We start from the raw sequence: 12,655 nt of genomic DNA, 5'->3' as shown, positions 1-12,655 counted from the left end.
ATTCCTTTTGTTGTCTCTGTCTGATTGTTGTTTCCTTCACTTTGAGGTTTCTGTCCAACATCTCTTTCACTGGCTCTACGGGACTGATCCAAGTGGATGCTGATGTTTCTCGAGTCCTTTCCTCACAACTGTTCCACGTATGGAGTCTTAAAAGAGGTGCGCTGGGTCAGCCAGCGTGGGTTACTGTAGGACAGTGGACCCGAGGTCGACTAGAACTTGAGGGAGGCATTTTGGGACTGGTGGGAGGACTCGGCAACAGCCAGGGACAAGGCCTTGGAGCTGGTGTCAGAGGAGGGGATGGTCAAGGGGATGGCTATTTTGGAGGACGCTGGAGACCAGGACTCTCTGTCGAGGAACACCGCCTCCGTGTGGTAACATTGGTTGAACATCCATTTGTCTTCACACGGGAGGTCGATGAGGATGGGTTGTGTCCAGCAGGTCAACTCTGTCTGGATCCTAAAACCAATCGGACTGATGTAATCAATGGCCTCTTCAACCAGCTTCACAACCCCAACTCTACAGTGATAGACTGGGAAGGAATTGGTGGGTTTGTTTTGGAAATTACTTACAAAATACTTGCATTGTGTGTTGCACCTTCCAATTAAAAAAAAAAAATTAATATAGTAAGTCATAAAATAACCCAATGACAACTGCGGCAATATGGAAGGATTTTTGATTACGCTGAACTCCACATTAATGCATCAATGTGTTTGTTTTTGTTTTAATGTTAATAGCGTACACCATATACCCAAAGTAACTTCAGATAGTAGTATAGCATTACTTTAGTATCGAGCTCATTTTGTTAATCGTCAGTATAGTTCGAAAGCATATCAGGCTTGGTGTCAAGGGCTGACTTGTACAGTCCCCTTACACTTTCATGAATGAAGTACATGAAAAAGATTAAATCAATATTAGATGAAATCTACTCTATTAAAGATAAATCTAGTGTGTTTTCTGACGCAAACAGATATTTGGCAACAAGGAAGCTCAAGGTTTTCAAATGGACCTGTCTTGCACTTTTTTGTAATGTGAATCAAAAAACTGCAAATAGAAGATAGATAGGTTAATAAGCTAAAGCAATAAGTCATAATCGTGTGTTATAAAATATTAAAGAATTCCAAATCTAAAAATACAAAAATATGTATAAAAATGCTCAAAGCATCTTTGTAGGGGCAGTGTAGTCATATAGTTGAAGGCTCCTTTGTGGCCTTCCCATTACCAAGTGGTTCATTCCCTGCATTTGGGCCAAGAAACTTCCTCACTGGAAATGTTCCAAAAATATCAACTTTAACACTCCCATATCTGACAAAATTTCTAATTGGTGAAGTTAGTTTCCTAACCCAGAATAATCCACACAACAGTTAACTTCAGCTATAGATGTCATACAAGGATGAACATTTTGCTTTAGAGCAAAAGATGCCAAATGACATGTTTCTGTAAAAGCCCTGAAGGGGGGGAAAAAATGAGCCACAAACATGTTCTTTCCTCGCCTCTAGCGTGTATTAATTGAGACGGAGGAAGTTTCCTATTTACTATTGCTCACTAGAGCTAGACCCTCCCCCCCCTGCTGGATGCATTTAGTTGTTACGTTTACTGAATCAAATTAGACATTATTTAAACCAAAATGCTGGCAAAACATTGGAAATGTAAACAGTAACATGCAAGAAGTCTGTAATGCATGCAGATATGATCAGAAAAAGTAAATGTATCTCTGACTTATAATGAACACATGCCAGTTCATCACATTTCCACATGATTGTCTTTAAGTTTTGGACTTACGGAGAAATCTGGAGCCAACTTGAAAGAGTTGGCAGACAGCCACATTTAATCAACTGAGATTGTAAAAAAAAAATGCTTTGCCAAAGAAATCAAAATGGCAAAAAGTATATTATGCATTGCCAGCTGCCTGATTTTTATACATATTTGAAGGGTTTATTATTTTTAAAAGTTTTTTAGCCTCAATTTTAATAAATGTAGCCTGGGCCAGCATGCCAGGTTCATTAAAATATCCAAGCTGATTTTTTGTTTTTTTTTCTTTGGTGATCCATCAGCAATTTTCTTAAATCACTGTTGCATAGAGGTTCCCAGTGGTGCAACCACTGCACTTACAAAGCATGCATATAAATGTCCAAATGGTTTGACATCACCATCACTCCTTTGTTTCCTCTTAGATTTGCCAGGGGATCTAAGGAAATGCTGCTATGGGTACTGCATTGACTTGTTGGAGAAACTGGCAGAGGATATGGGATTTACCTTTGACCTTTACATTGTGGGAGATGGAAAGTACGGCGCGTTGAGCGGCACGGGACGCTGGACTGGCCTTGTGGGGGACCTCTTGAATGGAACAGCTGACATGGCCGTCACCTCTTTCTCCATCAACTCTGCCAGGAGCAGAGTGATAGATTTCACTTCTCCCTTTTACTCCACCAGTCTGGGAATTCTGGTATCATTGCTTAGCATTATTTTGTTAATTTTAAGTTTGCAGTCAACGTGCTGTTGGCCGCAATTATTGGCACCACTGAGGAAGATATGTTTAAAGCCTTAAAATAAATTCAAATTTTATGACGGTAGAATAATCTCACGCTGAGATCTTTAGAAATTGCATTAATTCATGTAACATCTCATGTTATTAAATGTTTATTTTTTTCTACGCTAAATCATTGGAGCCACAGGTATTGGCATCCCTATCGTCAAAGGTTTGTTCAACAACACTTTAGACACGTTAAGACAACACTTACTGTTCTTTTATATTTCTTATCTCTTTTACAAGGTTGGACCATCAAGAAATCTGGATCTATTCTCTCTAGGTCCAGAGCTCTGGGACTAACTCACAGTTTCCGATGGATTTAAATCCAGAGACTTTCAGAGCCATAGGAAAACATAGATTTTTGTGTCTAAACCGTTTCTGTGATGCTTTGGTATAGTTTAGAATATTTTCCTCCTGAAAGTGCCAATTACATCCCACTTTCACTTTCCTGATGGAGGGCACCAGGTTTTTATCAGGTATTCCTGTTGGCAGAGTGAAGCTGCACAGTGAGTTTTTGTGTTTGTCTTCTTCACTAATACTGAAGAAGACAAACACATGGTGAATTATAACACTGTGAGGCATCACCTGTATTGTAACTGGAACACCAATCCTTGAGAGTCAGCTACTTCTTATCACCATTTGCACACCACATCCAGCATTGCATATCTTTGGCTGCTCTTTTTGTCTGTCTTTGTCTGACCAATTAGTCAAGTTTATTTCAGCAACATGGCAGTTCAAAGTGTTGTACACTGTGAAAACCTGACGACATCATAGACGCATCACATGTGAAAACCAACAACAAACATCACATTTTGTCAAGTGTCATTTGTTAAAATCATTGATACATGTCAAATCTGTATCGATGATGCTTTTTGAAACGTTCTATTTCAAAAGCAACTCTAAACAGGTGGGTTTTCAGTCTTGATTTAAAGGAACCCGGCGTTTCCGCTGATTTGTAGTTTTCTGGAAGTTTATTCCAGATTGAAGCTGAATGCTCCTTCTCTTTGTTTGGGTTCTGGATCTGGCGATACGGAGCAGACCATAACCAGAAGACCCAAGAGGTCTGGAAGCTCGATACATGCAATTGGCACATGGAATGCATCTAATGGTTCTAGTGACAACTCCAAGATATCCCTCTTCACTACCAATGTTTAACAGTAAGATTTTGAGGTTTTTTGCAACATTTAACTGGCATCCTGTGTGGTGGCGAAGTAAAAATAAGTCTGCCTCCAGCCTGGTAACCAAAAGGAAATGCCGTCTCATCAACGAAGAGTTTAACATTAAACATATTTAAATGCATTCATTTTCTTGGTATTTCTTTATTGGTAGAAATATCAATAAAGGTGCCACCATGGATTTGCTGAAGACATTTCATTTTCATCATGGGATATTTTCCCCAATATGTGAGATTATGCTACTGCAATAAAATATTCATTTATCTGAAGGCTTAATATACATGTTGCCAACGGTGCCAATTTGCTCATGATTGTATGAGGCAAGGCTAAAAAAAAAATCTAGACTGTAAGTCCCTAATAAAGCTTTCAGAATCTTTTCTCTGTGACTGTTTCAGTAAAACCTAACACTATGTAACCTCTTAATTCTTCTGTATATTTCAGTCTTAATCCTGGTCTTCTGGCAAGAGACAGACCATATTTTTTTTTGGCAATAATAAGCTTGTGGAGTTTTGTGGAGGACATGTTAATTATAAAAGTTCAAAACAAGAGTTAACTTAAGAAACGTCACATAGGAATATAAGAGCTTAATTAAGGAAAAAAATAAATTCTTTCCTTAAAAATGCATGCAGAATAAGCAATTAATTCAGTCTGCTTCAAACAAATTAGAATTGTGTTGACAGTGATAATTTTCTGGAAATAAAGAGTAAGATATATAGTGACAGTTCTGGATTAAGCACCACAAGATGAAATGTTTTGAGTCGATCTCAAGTGTCCTTTTTTTCTTGTTCATGTCATTCAGGTTCGTAGCCAGGACACGGCAGCGCCCATCGGAGCCTTCATGTGGCCGCTCCACTGGTCCATGTGGGTCGGCATTTTCGTCACGTTGCACCTCACCGCACTCTTCCTCACCTTGTACGAGTGGAACAGCCCGTTTGGCATGACCCCCCATGGCAGAAACAGGCTGCGTGTGTTCTCCTACTCGTCTGCCCTCAATCTCTGCTACGCAATACTCTTCGGACGCACCGTCGCCACTAAGGTAAAGAAGCTCTCCCTCTCTGTGGCGAGCAGGCGTCATGTGTAGTGCATCTGAAAGTAGATGTTAGCCCAAACAAGTCGGGGAGAGAACGAGAATCAAAACAGTTAGGGGTAAGTCATGGGAAAAGGCTTGGGCAAGTTGATAGAGACGACCATAACAGAGGAAAGATTAATAGGAGCATGGTTAAGAGGGTAGGCAGTGATGAAGTAGAGCGATACAGAGAGGGTAATGTACGTACAGGGAGAGAAAGGGGAAAGGCTAAATGCGCCGACAGATACAAAGGAGAGATTTTGGGGAGTTTGATTGGGATGGATGAAAGTGGTAAAAGATTTAATGGTTAGAGGTTAACTCCCGAAAGTAGTCAGACACAAAGTTAAAAACAAGAAAGCAGGGGAAGGAGGGCTGCAAACAGCCGCAAAGGAGATAGAAAAGGAGGTAATCGGCAAGCTGACTCAGGCAGAGTTCAAAGTGTAATTGTGAATGTGAGAGATGAAGCTGTTTGAGTGTGCTGTAGAAAGGGTGATGTACACCGGGGCAAACAACAACTGAACAAATCAATGCTTCTCTCAGTAAATATAGTTCTAATGTGCCCACTGGCAGGAAATTCAGGTCAGATATCAGGATAAACTCAAGTACGTCGCACATACAAAGAAATCAAAACAAGCTAGTTTGTAAATTATATATATAAAAAATGGAATGACACAAGAAAACAAGTACTTAATGTTTTGATTCCAAGTCTCTCTGTAGTGCTCCGCCAGTTGCGGTCACAACCACCTGACCCAAGACAAAGACACGACCAACTCATTAAAAACCAGAACAAAAGAAAAGACAGAAAATACCTCCTCTCCAGGCTAACTGGTTGCACTTCTATGGTTGATTTTTACAGCTAGGTGCTCCGCCATGATATTTGGGTGAACCTAAACATTTTAGTCAGCAAACTTTTAAGCATGTGCCATTTTTCAACTAAATCTAACCTGCTGCAACAACCATACAAGTATGCAGGGGACAAACCTTAACAAATTTGCCATTAGCTGCAGGCAGGGTGGGTGGAAGCAGATGACCAACCCACTTAGAAGCCTTACCTTCTGCATTGCACAGAGAAGATGCAACACCCATATATTTGTGCATCCTTGAAACATAGGGACATTGTTTGCATTGTTAGCATTTGAAAAAAAAAAAAAAAAAACTTTATTTGTTGCATTTGAATCCAGACGGCAGATTAACAGAGTTTCATTAAAAAAAGATGTTCTAGCAGTGGTCTTGACTGGCTTTGCGGTTCATGCCCAGCATGTCCAGAGCGTAAACAAGACCAAGTAAAAATTCAGTTGAGACAAGACATGACTTTGAAAATGTGATCTCAAGGCGAGTCTTCACATGCTTCTTGTGCTATAAACACAAGTAAAGAGAAACCTCTTCATATACCATCAATAGAGACATTAGTCGACATTTACAGGTGGTAAAATTACTTTGTAATTCCTGACTAAATTAAGAATACAAAGCTCCGACAAAGAAATGTGACTGCTTCTTGTCTGTTAAGAAACCTGCGGCGGCTGGTGAAACAATCCAGTTTCCTGCCCCTTGTTTCCATGTTATTTATTTGACATAAATATGTAAAGATATTAAATGCGCCTTTGCAATAACGCCATTCTTCTGGGACGTGTCAGATTTGACAGATTGTGTCACACCCACAGTCACATTGGCACGCACGTCCAACCACAAAGCGGATGAATGATGACTCCGTCCTCCGTGCATTCTTTGTTTTCCATGCAGCGACGCAGCCGTCCAAAAATCCATCATTATGAAAACCTGCGCTTGTGCTGTTGAAATTTTCAAGCAGCACCAAATGTCATTTCCTAAAAATCGCGCCTGCCCCCCTTGTTGAGTTTGCAGCTAATCATGCAGTATTTTAAATGCCGTCCCTAAAGGAAGCTGCTCATAATAACCAAAGTGAAAGAGTTTGAAGGACTTTCCCGTAACCGAACGTGACGCTGGTGAAGGCTGCAAGCCAAAGCGACTTGGTCTGCTGATAACTTTGCTCCTCAAGTGTTGCTGGAGTCTTCACCTCAATGCGCCACTCTAAGGTCGCGCGTTCGATCTTTGCAGCAGCTAATGTGTCAGTTAACAGTTGTGTTCATTAGCAGTCTCAGGGCCCGTTAAAATGTCCTTCAGTAGCTCCGTGAAACCTTTGGTGTCGAGCCAAACTGTGACGTTTTCTACACGCTCTGCCCTGTCAGGACGGGAGGGCAAGTGTATCGATTGCTAACTGTTATTGTAAAGTTCAGCTTTGCTATTTGGTTTAATCCTTTCAGACATCCATTTGCTATCTTCAATTTGTTTTGGAGTGGGTTATGAGGTCCTGGAGCCCAGCCCAGCGAGAAGCAGAGTATACCTAGAGTATTATTCCATTGTATTCTAGAGCCAACACAAACAGACGAGCATCAGTGCCTATCGGGAAATTGTAGACAAAGTAGGCAGATTGCTTCAAAATAACTTTTTGTGGTTTACATAATCAAAGGCCTTTGAGGTATCAATTTAAAAAAATTGTGATATTGATGAAAAGATCTGAAATTTATTTCAAAGCAAAAATGCATATGTCTGTCCGATGTTTATGCTTAAAGTCAAACTGGTTGTCAGAGGTCAAAATAGCCTTCTCTAGTACTTCAGACACGATGCTGGCCAGCACTATAGCACAACATTTGTGTTGTTGTCATTCTTGTACAGCACTTTGGTGCAGTTCTATGCCTGTTTTTAAAGTGCTATATAAATAAATTTGACATTGACATTGACTATAGTCCTACACTGCAAAACGTATCAGTCTCTTTTAGTTAAATCCACTAACTACATTTCTTTAACACAAAGAGCTGTAACAATTTTTAGATTTTGAACGCATCATCATGAGCGTTAGAAAGTGAAACTCACAGTTTGTACATTGTGTTGGCTATTTGAGAAATTTGTCAGAGTATTAGGTGTCGATTGACCTTGAGTCTGTAAGTCAAAAGTTGAAAACAGGGGGAGAATAAAAGGCGGGAAAGTAAAACAAAACAATTATTCGTTGCGTCCACAACTGTGTACCAAATGTCTAAATCTTCTGAATTCGTTTCCTGTGCCATTCTCTGAACAATAAATATTACACATTATTCCTGTCATTTGACTTATGGTTCATTTCAGGAACAAAACAATTAAAAGTGTAACAGTACAAAATAGGGAATGTATTGTTCAGCTAGTTGTTCATAATACATGTTCCCTTCTTATACTGTGTGCACTCAAACTGATGTCTTTAATATTTTTTATGTATTTCTTGAAATGTGTTTCTTTTTAAAATTTAACACACACTGAGGGAGTCGTTTTGACCAGGTTTTTTTTTTTTTTTTTCCACCAGGCTGGTGACTTATCCACTTTGACAGTTTATGATTTAAACAAATTTTTTTTTTTTTATAGAAACTCCTCAGAGCCTGCTGTCAGGGAATGTGGTTTATGACTCCAGTAAATAATATCAACCAGCAGGAGGTTGCACACAGCTATTTTGCTTTAATCAGGAGTCACAATCTGTTACATTTCATAAGTGTCAATCAGAAAGACAATCAATGAAAATGGTTGTAATTTTTTCATCTGTGGCAGATTGCATGCAATTAAAATCAACTTATATGGCATTTGAGAATTTTTATTATTACAAATCTTCATATTTCATCTAAGTAACGTGACACAAAATAGCGTGGAAAATGTAGATGAAATGTTAATGTGTGGTTATGAAATGGAGCTGAAATTATTGCTTCTTTGTAAAATATGGGTTTGTTCAGTGGGGCTTGTTCTTTCTTTATTAATTTTATAGCTCGTCTTCTAAAATATTAGCTCTGATGTCTTTTTTGTTTGTTCAGCTCAGTTTTGTTCTTTATTGTCACTCATGCGGAAAACATAGTGCACAGCATTAGTGAAGGTAGTCATAATCCGTACCTCACCACAATACTACATTCAATAACAAAAATAAAAATCACAACCTGTTCTAAAATGTTAAAATGTTCTCTTTTGTTTTTCTCACTCTGTAAACACAGTCAACTTGTGGAGACAAACAAGTATGTAGGCTAAGCCGTCAAACTGACTGAATTCGGTGTCTATTTTAAATCCTGCTTGATGAGCTTTTCATGCAGCAATGCTGTATTATTATTATTATTATTATTATTATTATTTTGTGCTCATCAGCTGAGAGTTTGCTCGGAAAAGGCTGCTTCCAGGTCTTTATTTAAATATGTTTGCATTCAGTAAATTAGAACAAGCTTGACAGGATTTTTATCTTTCGTTCATTTAGGAAACACAATTTAGAGAAGACAGTGCTGAGTCGGCACTGAGACGCCACTTTTATTATTATTATTATTATTATTATTACATCTCCACTGTAGAGATGTAGGAGAGCATGTAAGCGTTCCTAAGGACGACTTTCCTCCCCAAAAATGCTAATTGGAAAATTATGCTCATAATGTGAAGTCTCACTTTATTCCCTTTTCAGTAAACCGACTAATTATGCTGAGTGTTCATCACCCTCTCCACGCTGTTGTGAAAGTAGGTTATAACCTTGTTTGTATAATTGATGTCCCATTAATCTCCAGCCTTTTAAAACACTAGAAGTGAATTTATTTTCTTTCTTTTAAGTGGATTTTAATTGGTTCAGTAATTGAATGATTGCACATTTCAGGTGGTGAATTCCCCTAAGCGGGCAATTTAATGGAAAGATATGCCCGATATGCTGCAACAAAAACGCTTGCAGTTTCTTCTCTCGTTTTTGCTTTTACTGATTCATTGGTTTCACAATTTGCACGTTTTAGGAGATGAAAAACAGAGTTTTCATAAAGGTTTTACAGTTTAAAAAGGGAGTGGGCGGGGAGGGCAAATGACCATTTTTGACACAATGTTAATTCTCCATTTCTTCTTGAGCTACGATAGTTCAATCTTTTAGACGTGTTCAATTATTCATTCATCATCCGTCATCTCTCTGCAGACTCCTAAATGCTGGACGGGACGTTTCTTGATGAACCTCTGGGCTATTTTCTGCTTACTGGTGCTGTCCAGCTACACAGCCAACCTTGCTGCTGTTATGGTTGGAGAGAAAACCTTCGAGCAGGTTTCAGGAATTCACGACGACAAGGTAAGGTGACGTGCAAGCTGGCAAATTTATAACTGGAAGGCCTCTGACATACAACACACAGCGGTAGAGGTCTGGAAAGGTATTTATACCACTCTTACTGTTTCCAACTTAGCCAGCATGACAGACTTCATTGTGTTTTTATTATGATAAGCACACAAACAGTGCATTGTTTTTTCGTTTTTTGGGGTTTTTTTCGGAATTGGAGGGAAAATCGTATCCATATATAATCATTCCTATTCAATTGAATTGCCCTGAAAAAAAATCCAGTGCATTAATTTACCTTCGGAAGTCACCAAAGCCCAACTGTGTGCAACTTACTCCAAGTATAAACCCATCTGTTGTGTGAAAGTTTCTGAGGTTCGTTAAAGAACAAAAGAGATCAAACAGTATCATGAAGACTAAGGGATACACCAGACAGATCAGGGAAAACCTGTGGAAACATTTAGAACAGTTACAACATCCTAAGTTTGATCGTCTCATGTTCGACCAATTCATGCTCCAAATCTTGAAAGAGGATGGCAAAACTTCAAACATCAAACAAACAAGCAAAGAAGATCAGTGGTGTTCAATACCAGGGAGCTCTGGAGGAAAGCCTGATAGAGGAAGCAATAAGTGTGTGTGTGTGACTGGGTTGGACATTCATCTTCCTAAAGGACAATATCCCAAAACAAACAGCTAAAGTTTCAATGGAATGACTTGGAGCAAAGCATATCCATATGCAGTCAAAGTGTACAGTTAACAGGTGATTTGCTGCAATATATCAACATTAATTTTAAGTTCCAATCTGACTGAACTTCTGCAGTTTTGCAGAGAAGACTTAGATAGAAAGTTGGTCCCTAGATAAGGAAAGCTATTAAAAAAAAAAGACAAAATGCTAGGAGCTGTAACTGCAGTGGAAAGTCGTTCCTCAAGCACTGACTCGAGGAGGGAGAGGGGGGAGGAGTACATTATGTTTAAAAGACATTTTCAGAGTTTTGTGGAGCAATATGTCCACCATGCGCTACTTTGTTTTTGACAAAGAGACAATAAAAAAGGTGACAGGTTTTGTAGACAAAAAGTGAAAAATCCACAAGGGGGAAGGAGCAGAAATAATTTGTCAAGCGATACTGCTTTTCCCATCCCCATTCCATTTTCGGGTGATTTCGGAGTCGCCGTGAATTCCTCCTCATGTTCCATCATTTTTCTCTTTTACTTCTCCATTACCATCTCGGCGTTATCCTTCACCATCCTCTTCCTGTTGTCTCTCCCCCAGCTGCACCATCCCTCTCTGGGCTTCCGTTTTGGGACGGTGAGGGAGAGCAGCGCCGAGGACTACATGAAGAAGAGTTTCCCAGAGATGCACGACTACATGAGACGCTTCAACCAACCCACAACGCCAGAGGGTGTGCACATGCTAAAGTAAGGCTTAAAGCACGCCCTTTTACGTCTTTGAGTCGCTGCTATCCAAGTCCAAACATCCTTGTGTGTGTTGCGTCTGCTCACCCTGCTCCTCCACATCTGTTTTGGAGCAGTCCTATTATGTCCTAAAGATTCGTTTTGAATTTCAAAGAGAGCAGTCAAAGGCTAGATGTGTTTTTGTAGGTTTTGTGAGATTTGTTGCCATTTTCCCGCCCAAAGTAATGTTCCCTCTAATCCATTTTTCTGTGTTTTCTTATTAAGAGAACACGGTACTTTGCAATTGCACCTGTCAAAGATACAAACGAACACCCGTTGATGTATGCATTCGCACTCCGCATTAACATGACCTTTGTATTTTCTTTTTTTTTTTTTAAACCCATTTCAGATAAAGGTATAAGTGAGGTAAAGCTAGACATAAATTGCACTGACAACATGCTTGCAATGGAGGGGTGGAGGGATGGTTTTCTTATTCATAATGAGTTTTTGGAAAATAGGAATGAATGCAAGTTAGGGCCAGACTGATGTAATTATCGCTGGGAAGGAGCGGTTCGGTGGGATGCTGAATGGGGACAGAAAGCAGATGAAAGCAGGGAGGCAGGGCAAGTTTATTTTTAAAGTTTAAGTAATTCACAAGGGCTGCTAAAAGGATTCGTATACGGCATTAAAAAACATAAAGCGGATGAAACACAAAGGTGCTAATAAACAAATATTTTCACCAGGGAGAAAAAGGTTTATGGAACTGCGGGACCCGGTCCTGTGGGGGCCAGCTGAATTATGGAATTAGAGTATCCCTGCATCTAAATATATTCCCACTGGTAGGTCTGTTCTGTGGAGTTAGTTTCTGGATGCTGGGAGAAAGGCAGAGTACCTGTGGAAACCCCACATGAGCACAAGAAGGACATTCGAATTCTAACCAGAAAGGGCCACAGCTGGGATTTGACCCCGTGACATTACTGCTGTAGCACACTGCTAAGCACCACCATGCTGCCAGATTTCTGTACATGCATGGGCATCTATTTAAAGAATACTTCGAAGATACACACACTCACTGGCCATTCAACCAACAAATTACAAGGCAGCAGCTCATTTTACTGACGTTTAAATCAAGTATCAGAATGAGCAATAAAGGGACTTAAGTGACCTTGAACAAAAATAGCACTACAGAAATATATATATATATATATATATATATATATATATATATATATATATATATATATATATATATATATATATATATATACATTGCTGATCTATAGACGTAATTTGCAGAAAAGCATCTAAAAAAACAATGACTGCTAAAAACAAAAAAACTGAAAAAACAAAGATTCAGTGAGTGACACTGTGAGGATTTGGGTTTTATTTAGTTCCTGTGTCATTTT

The 12,655-nt window shown here is 39.3% G+C and overlaps 1 protein-coding gene across 1 annotated transcript in view; it reads left to right on the top strand.

Moving 5' to 3' along the window:
- grin3ba (glutamate receptor, ionotropic, N-methyl-D-aspartate 3Ba) overlaps positions 1-12,655 on the top strand; it is a 109,379-nt gene that overhangs the window by 74,376 nt on the left and 22,348 nt on the right. Inside the window, exons 3-7 of the mRNA XM_044142198.1 lie at positions 47-543; positions 2,172-2,443; positions 4,502-4,738; positions 9,729-9,875; positions 11,128-11,273. Coding sequence (XP_043998133.1) covers positions 47-543; positions 2,172-2,443; positions 4,502-4,738; positions 9,729-9,875; positions 11,128-11,273 — 1,299 coding nt within the window. The remainder of the gene's footprint in view (positions 1-46; positions 544-2,171; positions 2,444-4,501; positions 4,739-9,728; positions 9,876-11,127; positions 11,274-12,655) is intronic.

This window comes from Gambusia affinis, linkage group LG16 (assembly GCF_019740435.1).
Source record: "Gambusia affinis linkage group LG16, SWU_Gaff_1.0, whole genome shotgun sequence".
Classification (NCBI taxonomy): Eukaryota; Metazoa; Chordata; class Actinopteri; order Cyprinodontiformes; family Poeciliidae; genus Gambusia; species Gambusia affinis.
Note: the sequence above shows the minus strand (reverse complement) of the source record. Positions and strands in the feature narration are given on the sequence as shown.